The sequence below is a fragment of the Alexandromys fortis genome, unplaced genomic scaffold (genome assembly GCF_014885135.2).
Source record: "Alexandromys fortis isolate MF-2015 unplaced genomic scaffold, M_Fortis_MF-2015_v1.1 scaffold_208, whole genome shotgun sequence".
NCBI lineage: Eukaryota > Metazoa > Chordata > Mammalia > Rodentia > Cricetidae > Alexandromys > Alexandromys fortis.
The window spans coordinates 2517710-2533873 of NW_026068082.1; the positions used below are offsets into that span (position 1 = coordinate 2517710).

The window sequence follows — 16164 nt, forward strand, 5'->3', positions numbered from 1 at the left end:
CATCACCTTCATTGCATTGTTGAGCAGGTGTCCAGACTGCTCGAAGCAACCGTTTTCCTTCTGCTTCCCTGAGAGCCAGTTGAGCGCTTTCGTGATGTGCATCTTCTCTATAAAGATGTGGGACTGCGCTTGAGCGAAGGCCTTGAGCACGAATGCAGTGAGCCTGCAGGCAGAAAAGGGGCCGAGAGCAGGGCCACCCACCTCACTTTTACAGTTCACCATGTGTTTTCTACAGACCCTGGTCTTCACAGTTGGGTGGAAGCCGTTTTGGAGGGTCTTAGTTGATAGTTTTCAGTCTTTTGGTCTTACAAAATTTATCTCTTTTTGAACTGTCACAGAACCCTCCCGTCAAAACTGCATTTCCCAGATGACTTCCAGTTGTACCGCTCTGCATCTCTCTCCCTGATCTCCACCTTGCCTCTTCTAAAGGGCAGCAAGAAAGTTTCCACGGTGGACAACTGTACTTCTGGCCTTACACCTTTATTTCTTTGCTTTGCTTTTACCAGCTGTGCCGGCAGAGCAGGTGGGGTTGCAGCGGTCAGGAGGGATGACATTTGGAGTTTTGAGAATAAGTAACCCTTCCAGAAAAGAATCCCAGGTACAGAGAACAGCAGTTTCTAGACTCCTGAAATGCCTTGGATCAGGAGAGCATGAAGACACAGTTAATTTCATCTTACCAGGTATTTCCCAGGCTGTTCCCACCACGGTTCCCGAATGTGCTGAATGAACCATCACTGTGCTGATAGTTCAGCTGCCGCTGATACCCTGAAGAGGGAATTCAGTCGTTTATGAAGTAGAGTGATACTAGACAATTATTGTTCTTTGTTGGGAGCAATGAGATCCCAGATCCTGAATTTCTTGTAATCCCCTGATCCGAGTGCCTACAGCTGCTCTGAGCACGAGACCTTCAGGAGTTCCTGATGGCAGGAGAGTGGTTTCTGGTGGGTTTGGCTGGGGCGTGGCTATCTCTATATAATCTGCCAGTGAACACAATAAAGGGGGCATTCTTGGGGAATTCAAGGATGACCCGTGTCGCTGTCTCTCTGTCTGTGTGTGTCTGTGTATTTTAATCTCCAACCCACTTGCCAGAAGCTAGTGAATTGGGTGCCAGCGCACACAGCGCAGACACAGGGGAGGTTCGCGGCAATTCTTCACCTATCTTAACCCTATCAGAGAACCATTGAGTGAACATGTTTTACTCAACATGTTTCCAAAGGTATCAACAGTGTTGGGAGTCATTATTCTAGCGAGGGGTATTTGATTGGAAATCACAGCAACAGTGATGACCGAATCTGAACCAAACAGCAGGCATTTAGGAGCGCAGGTAAAATTGCTCACCACTGACGAGGTAGCCGATGGCTTTGGACTTGATCGCCTCTGACAGCTGTTGTGTCTCATTCAGATAGTTTAGGACATAGATGTTAGGAACAAAAAGGACCATATTTTGTTCTCCACAGCCATAGGGCATCTTGAGAAGATTTTGGAGGTTTTGCATTGCAGAGCCTAGTATATCGCCTGAGGAGTAAAAGGTTATTACAAATTAGAGGAATATGGAGATGGTTTGTGCTGGAATAAGAAAATATGACCAAGAGGCCATATTACTAATGGAATGGAAGACAAAAAGAATTATACAAAAAAAAATGAGAAAAACAGAGAGCAAGGAAGAAACTGAATGGCAAGAGATAACATCTTTTCTGGTGAGCCATAATGTCTGGGAAAATGGAACTACTGTTTTCATATCTAGGCACACTGTCACCCTGTTGATCACTGAAGATGAGGCACAGCCCTTATCAGCTGACAGAGTTAACCAAAGCATACAGCAGCTGTCAAACCCACTTCCTCGCTCTCACACAGGGTAGCCCTGAGCTTGCGACTCCTTCCTCAAGTCAACATCTGGTGCCCGTTATGCATGGCGAGGCCCCGTGTGTACTGGGCTTACACACAGAGAGAGACAGCTGTTATGGCTGGAGCTGAGAGACTTACCCAGAACGGAGTGTGTAGCCCTGGCAGATCCTTCAACCACGTTGGGTGGAAGGATCAGTGACCACTCGTCAAGTAATTCAGTATCTAAGAAAAAAGACAAACGAGGTATTAGACAGTAATAGTGCGCGTGGGGAGGGGTGAAAGAAACACTCTATGTTGTCATGAATATTGTTCCTCAACATTATCTAGATGCAATCTTTTTGTTTCTCTTGAACCTTAAGTGATTTCTTGAGGCAATTCAGTTTCTCCCAAAGTCACCATTTGTTTCACGGCAAAGTTCATATGGCTTATATATTTGTACTAAATGTCTATAGCTTTTCTTATAAGCATATACATTACAAAGGCTCCCTTCTTTCCCCTTAGGGATTATATTCTCTCTGTCTCTCTGTCTCTCTGTCTCTCTGTCTCTCTCTCTGTTTCTCTCTCTCTGTCTCTGTCTCTCTCTCTCTCTGTCTCTCTGTCTCTCTGTCTCTCTCTCTCTGTATGTACGTACACCCATGAGCCAGGGTCTCTCACTGAATCTAGAACTTGCTGTTTCAGCCAGACTGGCTGACCGGTGGTCCTCTGGGCTCCTCCTGCCCCTGTTCCTCAGTCCCCTGGTGTTGACTGGGATTACAGTGTAATTGCAGGTGGTCTTACTGTCTTGCTCAGATTTTGTGTGAGGGCTGGGGATCCAGATTCAGGTCCTCAGGCTGGCACAGGAAGCACTTTACCTACTGAGCCTCTCCCCAGCCACAATTCCTGTCAATGTTAATGTTTTTTACACAGGCATCGATCCCACGAATACGCGTTAAATGTGTTATTGTGCTGGGTTCTGTCTTACATGGTGACTTTCAAAACTCATTTCCTAACTTTTTAGAGCTTTTACTTTTACGAGAAGGGTTAGGTAAGCAAGTGAAGATGTATTTAGTGAGACTGATGTTGGTGGCTCCTGGAGAAAGTTAGAAGAGGCTGTTTAAGGGCTGAACTAGTCAAGTATGGGCAACCGGGAAGTGGAGGGATGGGGAGGTGACTTGCTATAGAAAGACTCCTCGATAAAGTCATTGTGTTCAGAGCCCATCAGTAAGTCACGGAGTAAGATATGTCCAGGAAAAATGAACCAAAAGGAAAAAGACGTTAGAGCCTGAAGTGTGATAAATTGTCCCAAGAGGAAGGAGAAGGTTGGTGTGACCGGCTCACAGTGAGTGAGAGACAGAGCATCAGGCCATGATGTTTAGGGGTAGGGAGAGCTTGAGGGTGATGGTGAGGGTTTTGGCACCGTGGAATGTAGGAAAGGTGTGGCAGAGGAAGGACAGGTTCTAACGGATTTGACATGTTCTTGAAGGGAACCCCCTTGCTGTACAGGGACAAGAGGGTATGGTCAGGAGGTCAGTTAGGAAAATGCTAACTTCACTTTTTTTTTTTTTTTTTGAGACCTGGTCTTACTGTCTCGCCTCGGTTGGCCTCAAACTTGTGATGTTCCTGTGTCATTTCTCTAATGGCTAGGGTTTCAAGCATGTGCCCCCACATGCAGCCCAGGTAGGATGTCACTGAAATAGGCCAGCCGGAGAGAAGGGCTACCGTAGAAGGAGACGTGGCGAGAAGTGGGTAAATTCTGATGTAACTCGAAAGTGGAATCAATTACGTTTGTGAATGGATTGGGGTGGGGTAGAAGAGAAATAACATGATAAAAGCAGATACAATTTTTATACTTGACATGTAGAAGAACGAAACTGCCACACTATGGGATGAAGGGAGTTGGGAGGAGCACGTAGTGGGGCCCGTAGTGCTTTCCTTTGCCGGCAGGGTGGTTCTGAGGTACCTGTTAGACCTGTTAGACCTGTAAGCATGGATGGTGGCTAAAAAGGAATTCAGGAAGCAGATCTGCACCAATGAAGCATGTAAATCTGTGGACTCTGGCACTCAGTTGTTATTAAAGCTATGTCCTCGGTCTGGGGAGGTGGCTTAGTCAGTAAGGTGTTTGCCTTGCAAGTGTGAGGACTTGAGTTCGAGACCCAGAACCTGTGTGGGGGAGGAAATGCCAGATGTATTGTAATCTCAGCTCTGGAGGGGCAGAGACAGGGAGATTCCATGGGTTTGCTGGCCAGCTGGCTCACCTTCCTGGCTTAGTGAGGGGCCTTATCTCGCAAAAACATGGTGGATAGCACCCGAGGTACAATGCCTATGGTTGACCTTTGTTCCCCATATATATGCATATACATACACCCTCCACAGGAACATGATCACACACACACACACACACACACACACACACACACACACACACACACACTGTATGTAGACGAGACTACCAAGAATATTTCCATGAATGGTCTCTAACTCATGATGGTTCCAGTCACTAGAGTGTGAAAGTGATGCACAGTCAGTGGAAACCATAAGCTCCTAGAATTCTGAGCATCACCCTTTCCCTGGACCAGTGATGCAGGATGAAGCACTCTCTAGTGATGCCGGGAAGACACAGCTGTCCTCCGTTTCAACTGAGCCAGCATGGGAAGGAATAGAAGAGCAAACAATTGTGTTGCTAATCTATGAGAACGCATAGGTTAGGTATATTAAATGGACTTTTGACTCATTATTTTCAATTCGTGATGGACTTAATAGGTTGCAGCCCCTTTGTAAGTTGAAGGGCATCTCTATAAGGAATGGGATTGTAGGTAAAGCCTCACCTTGAGGAACATTCTAGATGGCATACAACTTTTTAGATGGAGATCTTTATATGGTCAAACTAGCAGTATCAATCAAATACTGCTGGGGGGGTCTTTGTTGATACTCTAAAGATACTGCCAATCAAAGCATACGTATGGAAATATTTAAATTACTAATGTAACAGTACAACCAAGCAAGGACACACAGTTCCTTCAATAGCCTCAACATAGTTTGAGTAGCGTTACAGACACAGAGACTAGACTTAGAAAGAATCTTGTCCCAGGTCAAAGCTTTTAGTTCTTGTCACTAACCAGGAGCTTTCCAGCAACTTTTTCACCATGCCTCTTTTTTATCCTTAAAAACATAATAATAATGATAATATAATATGATAATATCATCAATAGTATTTATTCTTTATTCTTTTGGGAAATTAAGCATATTTTGAGAGATTTTCATCAAAAAGGGCGTCTCTTCATGAGATATCTTTAGGTTTCATGGAAAGGGCATACAAGTTTTTGTTTATTTTTTTCTTCAGAGTAAGCTGTATCCCAGAGATGATTTTTCCACAGCTACAAATTGCTTACCTTGAGAATTTTGTGTTTTGTTACACTTACCTGAAGCACACAGTAGTGTGTTGAATGTTTGTTCCTTCTCGATTCCTTCAGGCTTAGAGTTGAAAAAAAAAAAGGTAAAATGATACATAACATACAAAACCAAACCAAACCAAACAAGACCCCAAACTAAACACTTTGAAGTACACTGAGCTTCATGCACAATCTTGGAAGTGAGATACAGTCACCCAGATTACAAACACAGTGTCGTAAGACAGACTCAGTACTCACACACCTCGACTATCAAGGGCTTGACTACAGTGTCCTTCCGTACGAGGGCTGGCACTTTTGCCACCTCATTGCCACACAGTTCTGCAGACTGCAAAGCTTCTGCGGTGGCTGTGAAGTTCACCTCCCCTGGGAGAGAAAATTTTGATGGCTTTAAATGGTGATACTCGGGCTAGGGAGATGACCCAGACATTGAAGAAGCTTGTTGCCAAGCCTGACATCCCGGATTTGATCCCTGGGACCCACATGCTCCTCACAAGCTGTCACCTGACCTCCACATGTGTGTCCTGGCACACATGCACAGTGAATAAACGTATTTGAAAATTCAGAAGAGCACAGTTTTACTGTGATAAGTGTGGTTCCCCCCGCCCCCCCAATGTACACAGTGGTTTTCTGCTTGGTTGTTTTAAATGCAAGAGGAGAGAAAGCAGAGCCAGAGCAAACCATTGCAACACAGAGCATGAAATCAGTCAACAGCTCTGACACTCACCCAGTGACTTCGGGGTCACAGCCCAGGACACAGTTTTCCTTCCATTGCCGTAGATACAGTGAGAGTCTTTATGGTCTCCCACTGGGACTGCCAGGAAATCAGGAGAGTTCTCTAGGTCCACACGGATCTGTCCCCAAACCCAGACAGGCAGAGAGAGTCAGAAGTCGAGGGTGCAGACAAGGTCAGAGACTTTGCGATGTCTCATAATGGGTAAATCCTGGCACACACTTTGAAGTTTAGATTTTTACACATAGGAATGGTGCCAATTCCTGGGACTTTTCTGCACCAGTGGAGGAAGAGATGTTTCTTTAGACAGACTTTAAATACAAAGTCATTTAGTTGGGCATGGTGGCATAGTCCTATAATTCCAGCATACTGCTGGTTGAGGCAAGAAGGTGGGCACTTTTAGGTCAGCCTGAGCTGTGTGCACAGTGAGACTATCTGCCTCAAAAAAAAAAAAAAAATCTCAAAAGGAAAGACTAATCATGTGGAAACCATATCTGAATTTAGGGAACATTTATTTACAAAACAGGATGTCGCCAGAAAGCTTTTCTCTGAGTAAGTTCCTTTCTGAAATGAAGGCAGTCACTCAGCTCTAGGAGGGGTCTGAAGAGCCCTAGGTAATGGAGGGTGATGGGGTTCACACTTGCTTCCAGAGAAGTGCCCTTACCCGAATGCTGTGAGACATATAATTGAACACGGTAGCTTTGAGGGTGAAGGCTTCTCCGCGCACCACAGAGTAGGGGAGGGTGAGTTCCAGGAAGAAGGGCTGGAAGACGGTGAGAGAGATGGTGGGGGAGAGACCGAGGCCGGTAGCTCCGGACAAGCAGAATGCGCTGGCCTTCCACTCAGTGATGGAATCAGGGACCTTCACTGCCAGCTCACTGCCACCTGATACGCTGGTGTGGAGGAGAAAGGGCAGGAAAAAACAAAAATAAGAACAACCAGAATGTGGTGACTCAGAAATCAAGTGCAGCAAACATGGAACTAGATCTCGGGACTAGATGCTTCTGTTCGGGGTTTTCTGGAATTCCTCCTCTTTTTCCCCCGGTCTGTCTCTCCCCCCATTCTTAATTTCTTCTCCCTTCCCTTTTTCTTTTCCTTTGTTCCTTTCCTTTTCCCCTGGTGGAGAAGACAGCTTCCAGTTTTCTGTTACTTCTGAAAACCGGGAGCCACATAAGGAGAAGAAATGTTTTGCTGTGAGGTAAGTGGACCGAAAGGATCCAGAACCAAGGACGACACCAAAGTCCCAGAGCAGGACTCACACCGTCACCTATGCTAAGTCCCAGGGGCACCCAACTCACTCCAGTGGCACCATGTCCCAGATCCAGGTCTCCGGGAAATATTTCCTCACGGTCTCTCTTACTTCCACCTCTGAAAATTCTTCGCTCATTGCCGAGTCTACGGCCATCGCGTAACTCATTCCTCTGAAGTTCCCTGTTGGGACTGCTGCCATAGGTAAGGCTTGAGGTGCTACTGAGAAGACAACACACAAGCCCCACAGTGAGACCAGTTCTCATAACTGACTTTGAGTGGTTGTTGTTTCTTAAGTAGGAGAGGGACATCTACCTGATAATAACTTTTTAAAAAATATTTTTGTTTATTACTTTTTATATTTTATACATTTGTCCTATTGCTTCATGGAGCAGAGGTGAGTATATTTTTTCTTTGTAAAGCAAACATAACTTTCTCTAAAATGGCTGTTCTCTTGAAATGATAGTCATGTTTTCCACTGGCACTGGCAGTCAACACCAAAGACCAGGAAAGGAAATTCACTGCAGCCAGGTTTCAGAAATAGGTCTCGTTTCACAGTGCACAAGATAGAGACCCAAGCAGTAAACAGTAGGATCTTGGAATGTGTGTGCTACACACCCTAGCCTTGGACACGGATCCCAGCTCCATGTGGGACTGTGTATCCCAGTCTAGAGGTTGGGAAAGACGGGCAACAGCAAGAAGGTCTCTGAAGATGCCACAGCAAAAACTAGTCCATGGTCAAAGGTGCGATGGTCTGAGTGCTCTCTCAGTTGGCGTCATCGATTTTGCTGTAACCTTGGCTCTGAGCAAACTACGTGTGCACTTTGCACTGCCCATCACTGCTCGAAACACCTGGCACAAACTCCAGGCTGGTGTGTGCTGTGAGCTGCGGTAGTTTTGTTCTCCACAGAAAGGCTGCTGCCCTCAGAGAAGCATAATGGCCGAATTGCAAAAATAAAGAGTTTTAATATTTTCCTTCCAGCACAGAGACATCGGGTTGGTCTGTCTCTGGATTGTATCATTTAGAATGTCTGAGTTTTAAAAACTGCTGCTGTTTGAGTTGTTGGCTTGAATTTGATTAAAAATAAAATGGCTCAATGAATTTTAGCATGGAATTAGCCCGGAACTGCCAATCATTTTTGAAATGGCCATAAACACGTGACTACTGTTTTTACTGTGTGTTTATGTGAAGTATCACTGTTAGTATTGGTGAGTATAAAGTTAACATAACAGCCAAGGCTGAGGAACACTGAAGATGCTTCAGGTCCTATAGTATCCAACACGCATCCAAAATTTAATCCTTTGTGCAAAAGAGATGATCATATTCATCTCATTAGCATGCTTATTTGCCCTTGTTTTTATTATGTACACAATATTCTGTCTGTGTGTATATCTGCAGGCCAGAAGAGGGCACCAGACCCCATTACAGATGGTTGTGAGCCACCATGTGGTTGCTGGGAATTGAACTCAGGACCTTTGGAAGAGCAGGCAATGCTCTTAACCACTGAGCCATCTCTCCAGCCCCTGCCCTTGTTTTTAATAAATGGCAAATGCATAGGTGTACCAAAGAATTGTTTTAAAATAAATTTCTTAATCATTCACTGTCATTAAATATTTTACATTCATAGCTGTTTGCCACAGCTACATGCCAGGGTTGCATCTGAAAAGAGGCTACAAGTGCACAAAGTTTAACAAGTCCACTATTCACCACGGGATCAGGTGTCACTACAGCTGGTCCTTGTGACTTCAGCATGTGGAGCTTAAGGGGGTCATTGGTTGATGGGAAACCCAGGAACGGGAGGGAGTTCCAGGGACACAGCTGTGCAAATGTATTCACCAAGGTAGAAAGGCACCTTCAGAGGTTAATGGAAAGCCTCTCTAGGGTGGAATGTGTATTTCAGGAGTGTGCTTACCATAGTCAAACAAGTCATTGGTGTAATTATAGAATAAAACGCCACAGAGGTTAGGATAAAGATGTCTTTTAAGGCAAGACTCAGCAAGGCAAAAGAAACAGACTCACAAACAGCTTCTGTGTGAGCCTAAAGATAAGCCACGTGGAGCTCAGCCACTGAGATGGAGTGCTGGGCGTGGCCCGAAGCTCAGCCACTGAGATGGAGTGCTGGGCATGGCCCGGAGCTCAGCCACTGAGATGGAGTGCTGGGCGTGGCCCGGAGCTCAGCCACTGAGATGGAGTGCTGGGCGTGGCCCGAAGCCTCAAATGCTGTCACGACTGACTGAGCTGTGGTGTCTACAGAAGGAATATGAAGAAGTGAGATGACTGATGTCTAGGATAAAAAAAAGCCAATTTTGACAAGAGAAGGGAGAGAGGGGAGGGATGTGGGGAAAGAGAAAAGTGGGGAGTGGGGAGGGCATGCTAGGGAGAGAAGCAGTAATCTCATCTGAGTTCTATTTTTGGCAGAAGATGTGACTTGTGAATACATTGCCAAAGGAGTTGAGTGGTGCCTAAGATGTACATGTATATGATGTATATGTATATATGTATAAGCCAATTGTATAAAAACATTCTTTAAACTCCCACCCTACCCCAGTGAAGCATCATTTTTTTGCTCCATTTATCCTAGCAGACAAAGAAGTCAAACATTTACCTCTATAGCCGCCTCCTATTCCTCCATAGGCACGAACCGGCTGGCAAAAGCGTGGTTTGTGGATTTTGGAGTTGGTAAAAATATTTAATCCTACAGACTGGAAAAATATTACATGTTAAAGCATATTGGAAACTCCAGAGAGGCGACTTGTTCTCAGCTAAGCTGCAGACCTTTATAGGAAGAATTATATATGTTTTAAAGGTGAAAACAAAAGATTTTAGTCTATTTTGATAAGATAAAATTTAGTTCACAGTCTGGATATATTTAACGCTCATGGCTCAGCTTAGTTGTAATTAATCTTAAAAATTTACATTGGCCTCTGGGAGTTCGAGGCCAGTCTGGTCTACAAGAGCTAGTTCCAGGACAGGCACCAAAGCTACAGAGAAGCCCTGTCTCGAAAAACAAACAAACAAAAAAACAACAAAAAAATTTACATTGGCAAATGGGACCCTGTGAAATTAAAAAGTTCTGCAAAGCAAAGAAACCAGTCAGCTGGTCGTGAAGGCACTGTCTACAGAAGGGGAGAAAATCTTGACCAACTGTACACCTGACAGAGGATTAATTATTTGTGATATACAAATAGCTAAGAAAACCCTAAGCAACAAAATATCAACCCAATAAGCAAACAGGTTAATGAAGTTAACAGACGGATAGTTCTCAAAAATGAAATGTAACTGGTCAAATATGTTAATATGAAATGAGTTCAACTTCCCTAGGCACTGGAGAAGTGCAGATCAATCAAACTGAGATTCCCTTTAGTCCAGTCAGAATGGCAGTCATGAAGGAAAAACACAACAACAAACACTGACGAGGAGATGGTCACTGCTGTGGGCCGTGTAAACCAGTTCAGTCACTGTGGAAGTATGGAGGTTTCCCAAAAGACTAAATGGAGGTAGATATTCCATATGACTCTACTACCCCTTTACCCAAAGCACTGCAAACCAGCCCACCATGGAGACACTTGCACTCCAGTGTTCACTGAATCACTGTTGGCAATAGCTAACTTGTGGAACCAACTTAGGTGTCCAAAACCAGAGGCATGGATAAGGGATACACACACACACACACACACACACACACACACACACACACACACACACACATATATATATATACATATATGAATTTTCAGCCATAAAGAACAATGAAGCCATGACATTTGCAAGAAAACATACACAACTGTAGGTAATCATATTAAGTGAGCTAAACCAGTCTTAGAAAGAAAAATATTAAAAAATATTGCATGTTTTTAATGACTATGTTTTCTATCATTTGTGGTTCCTAGACTTTATAAAGATACATAAAGTCATGTCTACATATATTATAAAAGTAGAAGCAAAACATTCTGGGGGACAAAGGGAACACACAGAAAGGGGGGATTAAGGAAAGGAAGGGGAGACAATACCTGGGGAATATGATCAACAATGTATATACAGACATATGTATATCTATATAAAGACATATGTATATAAAGTTTATATGTATATAAAGACACGTAAATTCTTTAAATGTAAATTTAAAGAATTTATCTTTCAAATGACCTATATTACAGCTGCCATGGAGCTACTCATGTATTAATCTCTAAGATACAATATATACATATATTTACATATCTACATATTTAGCTATAAAGCGGTAAGCCACTGTTACTTAAGGTGCTAGAGAAATTCTCTTAGATATGTATGTGCATAAAGTAACAAACTCTGAGAGTCCTTTCTGTTAATGATTGTTTGGTTAGAGACGGTAGGATAAGACTGTAGTGCTTAGGAGCTCCAGGATTTTGCATTTTAACACAGGCTTATCAGCCAGCTCTGGAGAGTTCCAGGAGGGATTACCTCAAACACGCTGCTCATGTCGTCATCGCCCAGGTCCTGCTTCGGTGTGTACACAATCCCGTTGTGAGTGATATCGTCTACAACGATGCAGTTTTCGTCATTCCTGCCATAATGAACACCCTGGGGAGGCTTTTCTGGCAGTAATCCATAGATCTGTACATTGGAGGAGAACAAAGGGAAACTGTTTCTTGTTCTACTATTGAAAGAATTTTATTTTATTTATTTTTCATCAATGTTCACATTGGAAACATGGTGCACCAGTAATACATAGAAACAGTTATAGTGAAATGGCAAATTCACAATTCAGCTGATTTTCTTCTGCCAGCTTCATAGTAGGCAATTTCTTGTGCCTTTTGGGAAAACAAATGGAAGAAAACTGACTCCTTTTCTGCCTGCTTTTTACGAATGTTATTTTACTTCCAAACTGTTCTCCATTGCCATGATTTCTAACATTGTCTTCTATTAGCCTCTGACAACTAGAAACATGTGCTGTGGTTTTCGTTAAAAGATCTTCTTGAGAGGTTAACTCACAGAGGAATTGATTGCAAAGATAGAGTTATTATATATAAACAATCCATGATAAAGTCAGCTAAATGGCACATTGCTATTTCATGCACTACAAAGTGATTAATTAATTATGCCGTAATGCATATGGTTAACTCTGTTGAAAGAATTTTAAATGGGATAATGCTCAATATGGAATTTAAGCCACCATGTTGTATTCACCTTTGCCGCGTGAGTGCCATAAGGGATGAGGCAGGGAATCATGGAAAAAAAGACTGAATGTCCAAGTTTTTGATCTTCTTATGCATAAATACAGCATTTAAAGGGCTGAGAGGATGGCGATGTAGCTCAGTTGGTGGACTGCTTGTCTAACAGGCATGAAACCTTGGATTTCAACCCCAGCACTACATAAACCAGGCATGCTGGTGCAAGCCTGTAATCCCAGTGCTTGGGAGGTGGGGGCCTGTGGATCAAAAACTCAAGGTCATCCGTAACTGTCTTATGAGTTCAATGACAGCCTGGACTATACGAGACTCTTTCTAAAAAAATGAAGTGAATTTGTCAGCATTGGTCTAAATGTAGAAGACTATGAAGGCAAGAGCTACAGGCTGGCAGTTTTCAGGTTAATGGTGCAGAGGGAGGCAAGGTAATGCGCACACAGAGACAACTAGATGATTTCTGAACCATTTGTCTTAACTACCCTGGTCTCAGTAGTGCTGGACCTGGAGTCAAGAAGCCGAGGATAACTGTAAAACTGCTAAAGACACCACAAAGCCAGTAAGCAAGGATGTTTCTTTGAATACACAAAGACGTTTTGGAGGCGTGTTTGAAAAGAAACTATTTTTGTCCACTCTTAAGGCCAGTAAGTGCTTGATTTTAGAGAAAGCATAAAAGCCTGGCATCTTACAGAATCTAAGTTGTTACAGGCTAGCAAGTGGATTGGAAGAAATTTAGTTCCTCTAAAACGTATTGAAGCATGCTCTCTCCATAATTAACACATCCTATTTGTGTTTTATTATTCATAACCTGCAGTAATAAGACCTACCACAAATTATTATTCACTTGTTAAGAAATACCAGAGTAAAACACGACGATTCCGTAAAACCCTGTGCCCAGCGACTGTTAGGGAATTACATCCTACTGATCATGCTGAGGATCTTGTCCTCCGTGGTCATGGTTAATAAAAACGGTCTTATATTATCAGCATTGCGTGATGCCCAAGACCCCAGTGGGACTCACTGACTGAGGTGAGAGCTCGGCTTCCGGCTTCAGCAGCAGCACGCTCTGGTCTACCGCACGGAGGGCGCAGAGGGACAGGGGCGTGGCTGTGACCTTCAGGTTGGCATCAGAGGCTGGCAGGCTCTGCGCTGGTGAGAAACTCAAATTTACCTGTAAAGAGCATATGATTATAGCAATATCTTAAAAGAAAGATGACTTGACTCTCTCCTCCAGCCCATTCTGAGTTTCTCACTTCCACTTTCTTTTGCTATTTCAGCAGGTTTACAACGTGGACTTTTCTAGGGGCTCTTCATTCAGCATCTGCAGAATGACCCAGAAGTGTGGCTCGGGTTTACTTTTTTTTTCTTTATTTAGAAAGTTGATGTTGATCCCTCTGAAATAGAATCTAGTATGGTACTAAAAACACTCCTGGGAAGGAAGACACAAAACCTTGGGTGGCTGACCTATCAAAGGATAGGTTGTAAGGAGTTGGTGAGATGGTACACCTGGCCTCCTCCAGTCATGGTCACATGACATTCTAAAGTAGTGCAGTGCTGATGGCCACTGAAGATTTACTGGGCCATCAAAAATTAAATGTGTAATATGCACTTTAAGATGTATGTTGGGAAATTAAAAAGTTTCTCAAAATTAAAAAAGCATCTGAAGGCTTAGTACAGAAGAACAGGACAAGGGGAAATTGTCCTGAATTTTGTTAGGGTTTTGATTGTTCTTTGGCCAATAGAAAGTCATGGGTGAGGGAACTGTTGTTTTTTTTTTTTTTCCCTTGATGTAGATATTTTTAAATTTCCTTTCCTCCTGCTTGCTTGTTTTTGTCTTATTCCAGTGTGTTAGTTTTGCTTTAGCTTATTTTACTTATTTTCCTTCAGAAGTCTATTGTCAGTATGCTCAGTGAAATCACGGTACTTGGGTCAGTGAATTTCGCTGCAACAAGGGGCCACTTGGAAATCATGATGTCCTGAGATGAACATCTGCATCATCGCTCGACATCAACCTGTTATATGATTTTTAGAAAATTTAAGTTCATTAGAATGAATCAGTTCATGTCTACGTCAAATGAACAAGTTAGCTATTTGAGATTATGATCAACTGAAAATATTATTTGCCAAGAAACGGACATGTCAGGAGAAAGTAAAACTGCTCCCCGTCTCAGGACCCAGAAGGGACACGGAGTGTGCGTCCTGACAGAAGAGGCACTAGATGCTGGAATCAGTGCTGTCTTTAATGCGTAGGCCCAGCCAGTGGAGACTAAAATTTTGGTGAGGTTTCAGAGGAAGAGAGTTACTTATTCTTAAATGCCCAACAGCCTGACAATGTGACACCCAGGACTTTTTGCTTTGTGTGTTTAGGAGGAAGGATTGCTTTGTGTGTTTAGGAGGAAGATTAGACCATGGGGTCCATCACATCTGAGCTGAAAACCTCACGTGCCACTTTCATTCCACCGTAGCCACAGGGAAAATCATCTCGTGTGGGATGTGCCACTCCACGGCCGAGGAAGAAGAAAGCTAAGACAGCAGTTGTTCATCTTGGGGACTGAGCGCTGTCCACCCCTGGATTCAGAACCATTTTCTTTTTCTCATTTGACTTGTTTTTAAGTGAATTTGAGACAGGATCTTGCACACAGCCCAGACTGGATTTGAACTCAGTGTGTACCCCAGATTCTGCTGGGGTCAAAGGCATGCACCCACCATACCTGCCCTGTGTTGGTCTCTCTTACTTAACTTTCCATTATACGCAAACCTTTGCAGGGCTAGCTGCCAGAAAAACAATTTAAACTAATACATATTTAATGCGTACACGGCATCTTAACGGGAAGATGTTTTAAATAGATACAATTTCTCTCTGTCCAGTAAAAGATGGAAAAAAATAGGTTGGTTTGAAGAGATGTGTCCCTGTCTGACCCCAGGTCCTTTCTCACTCTCTCAAGCCTCCCATTTGCTCACCACGCCACCAGGGGCCTGAATTGGTGGCTCTCCTAGGCCTGTCCTCCTGGCATCTCTACAGCAGTAGGCGTTCTCGTGAGTGTTGTGTGAGTCTTCCTTTGTGTGATCATCAGTGGTTTCTTTTCTGTCGCCTTTGATCAACGTGAGTGAGAAGGCATTTGATCTGGAGTGAATGTACCTTTAAGCTTCCTCTGAGAAATTTTATGGTGTCACTCAGAGATTTCCAATGCTTTGGAGACTCAGAGGCATTTTTCAGATTTGATTCTGAGCGGAAAGTAATCTTTTTCTGTCAGGTATATGCTGTCAAGCAGTTTCGAGTCTGGAGTGTGAGGCGTGTGATGAGGGGAGACTAACTTTTTTATATTTAATCCTTACTACAGTGTCAGAAACCTGTATACTTTCCTGACTATATTCAGGAGCTCAATCTAAGCTCAAAGCACACACTCTCGGCCATGACTGGATCAGGATCAGAGGTGCGCCAGGAGATAGCTGGGACAAGATCGACACAGCTTGGTGAAACAGCATTTTCAGTGGAAAATTGGTAACAAAATGTTTTAAAATAATCTAAAAGTTTGATATGGGACCTGGAGAGATGGCTTAACAGTTAAGAGCAGTAGCTGCTTTTCCACAGGATCTAGGTTCACTTCTCAGCACCCACATGGCTGTTCACAACCCCCTAAAACTTCAGTTCCAGGAGATCCTGTGACCTCTTCTGACCTTCACAGGTAACAAGCACACATAAGGTGCATAGACACACATCTGGGCAAAACACCCATAGGCATAAAATAAATGGATTATATATTAAATATATTATATATATATTAAAGA

General features: G+C 43.3%; 1 protein-coding gene across 1 annotated transcript in view; it reads right to left on the reverse strand.

The window, feature by feature from the left end:
- Nucleotides 1–16164, reverse strand: part of LOC126488504 (pregnancy zone protein-like) — a 59735-nt gene that overhangs the window by 22859 nt on the left and 20712 nt on the right. Inside the window, exon 14 of the mRNA XM_050122027.1 lies at nt 13397–13576. Coding sequence (XP_049977984.1) covers nt 13397–13576 — 180 coding nt within the window. The remainder of the gene's footprint in view (nt 1–13396; nt 13577–16164) is intronic.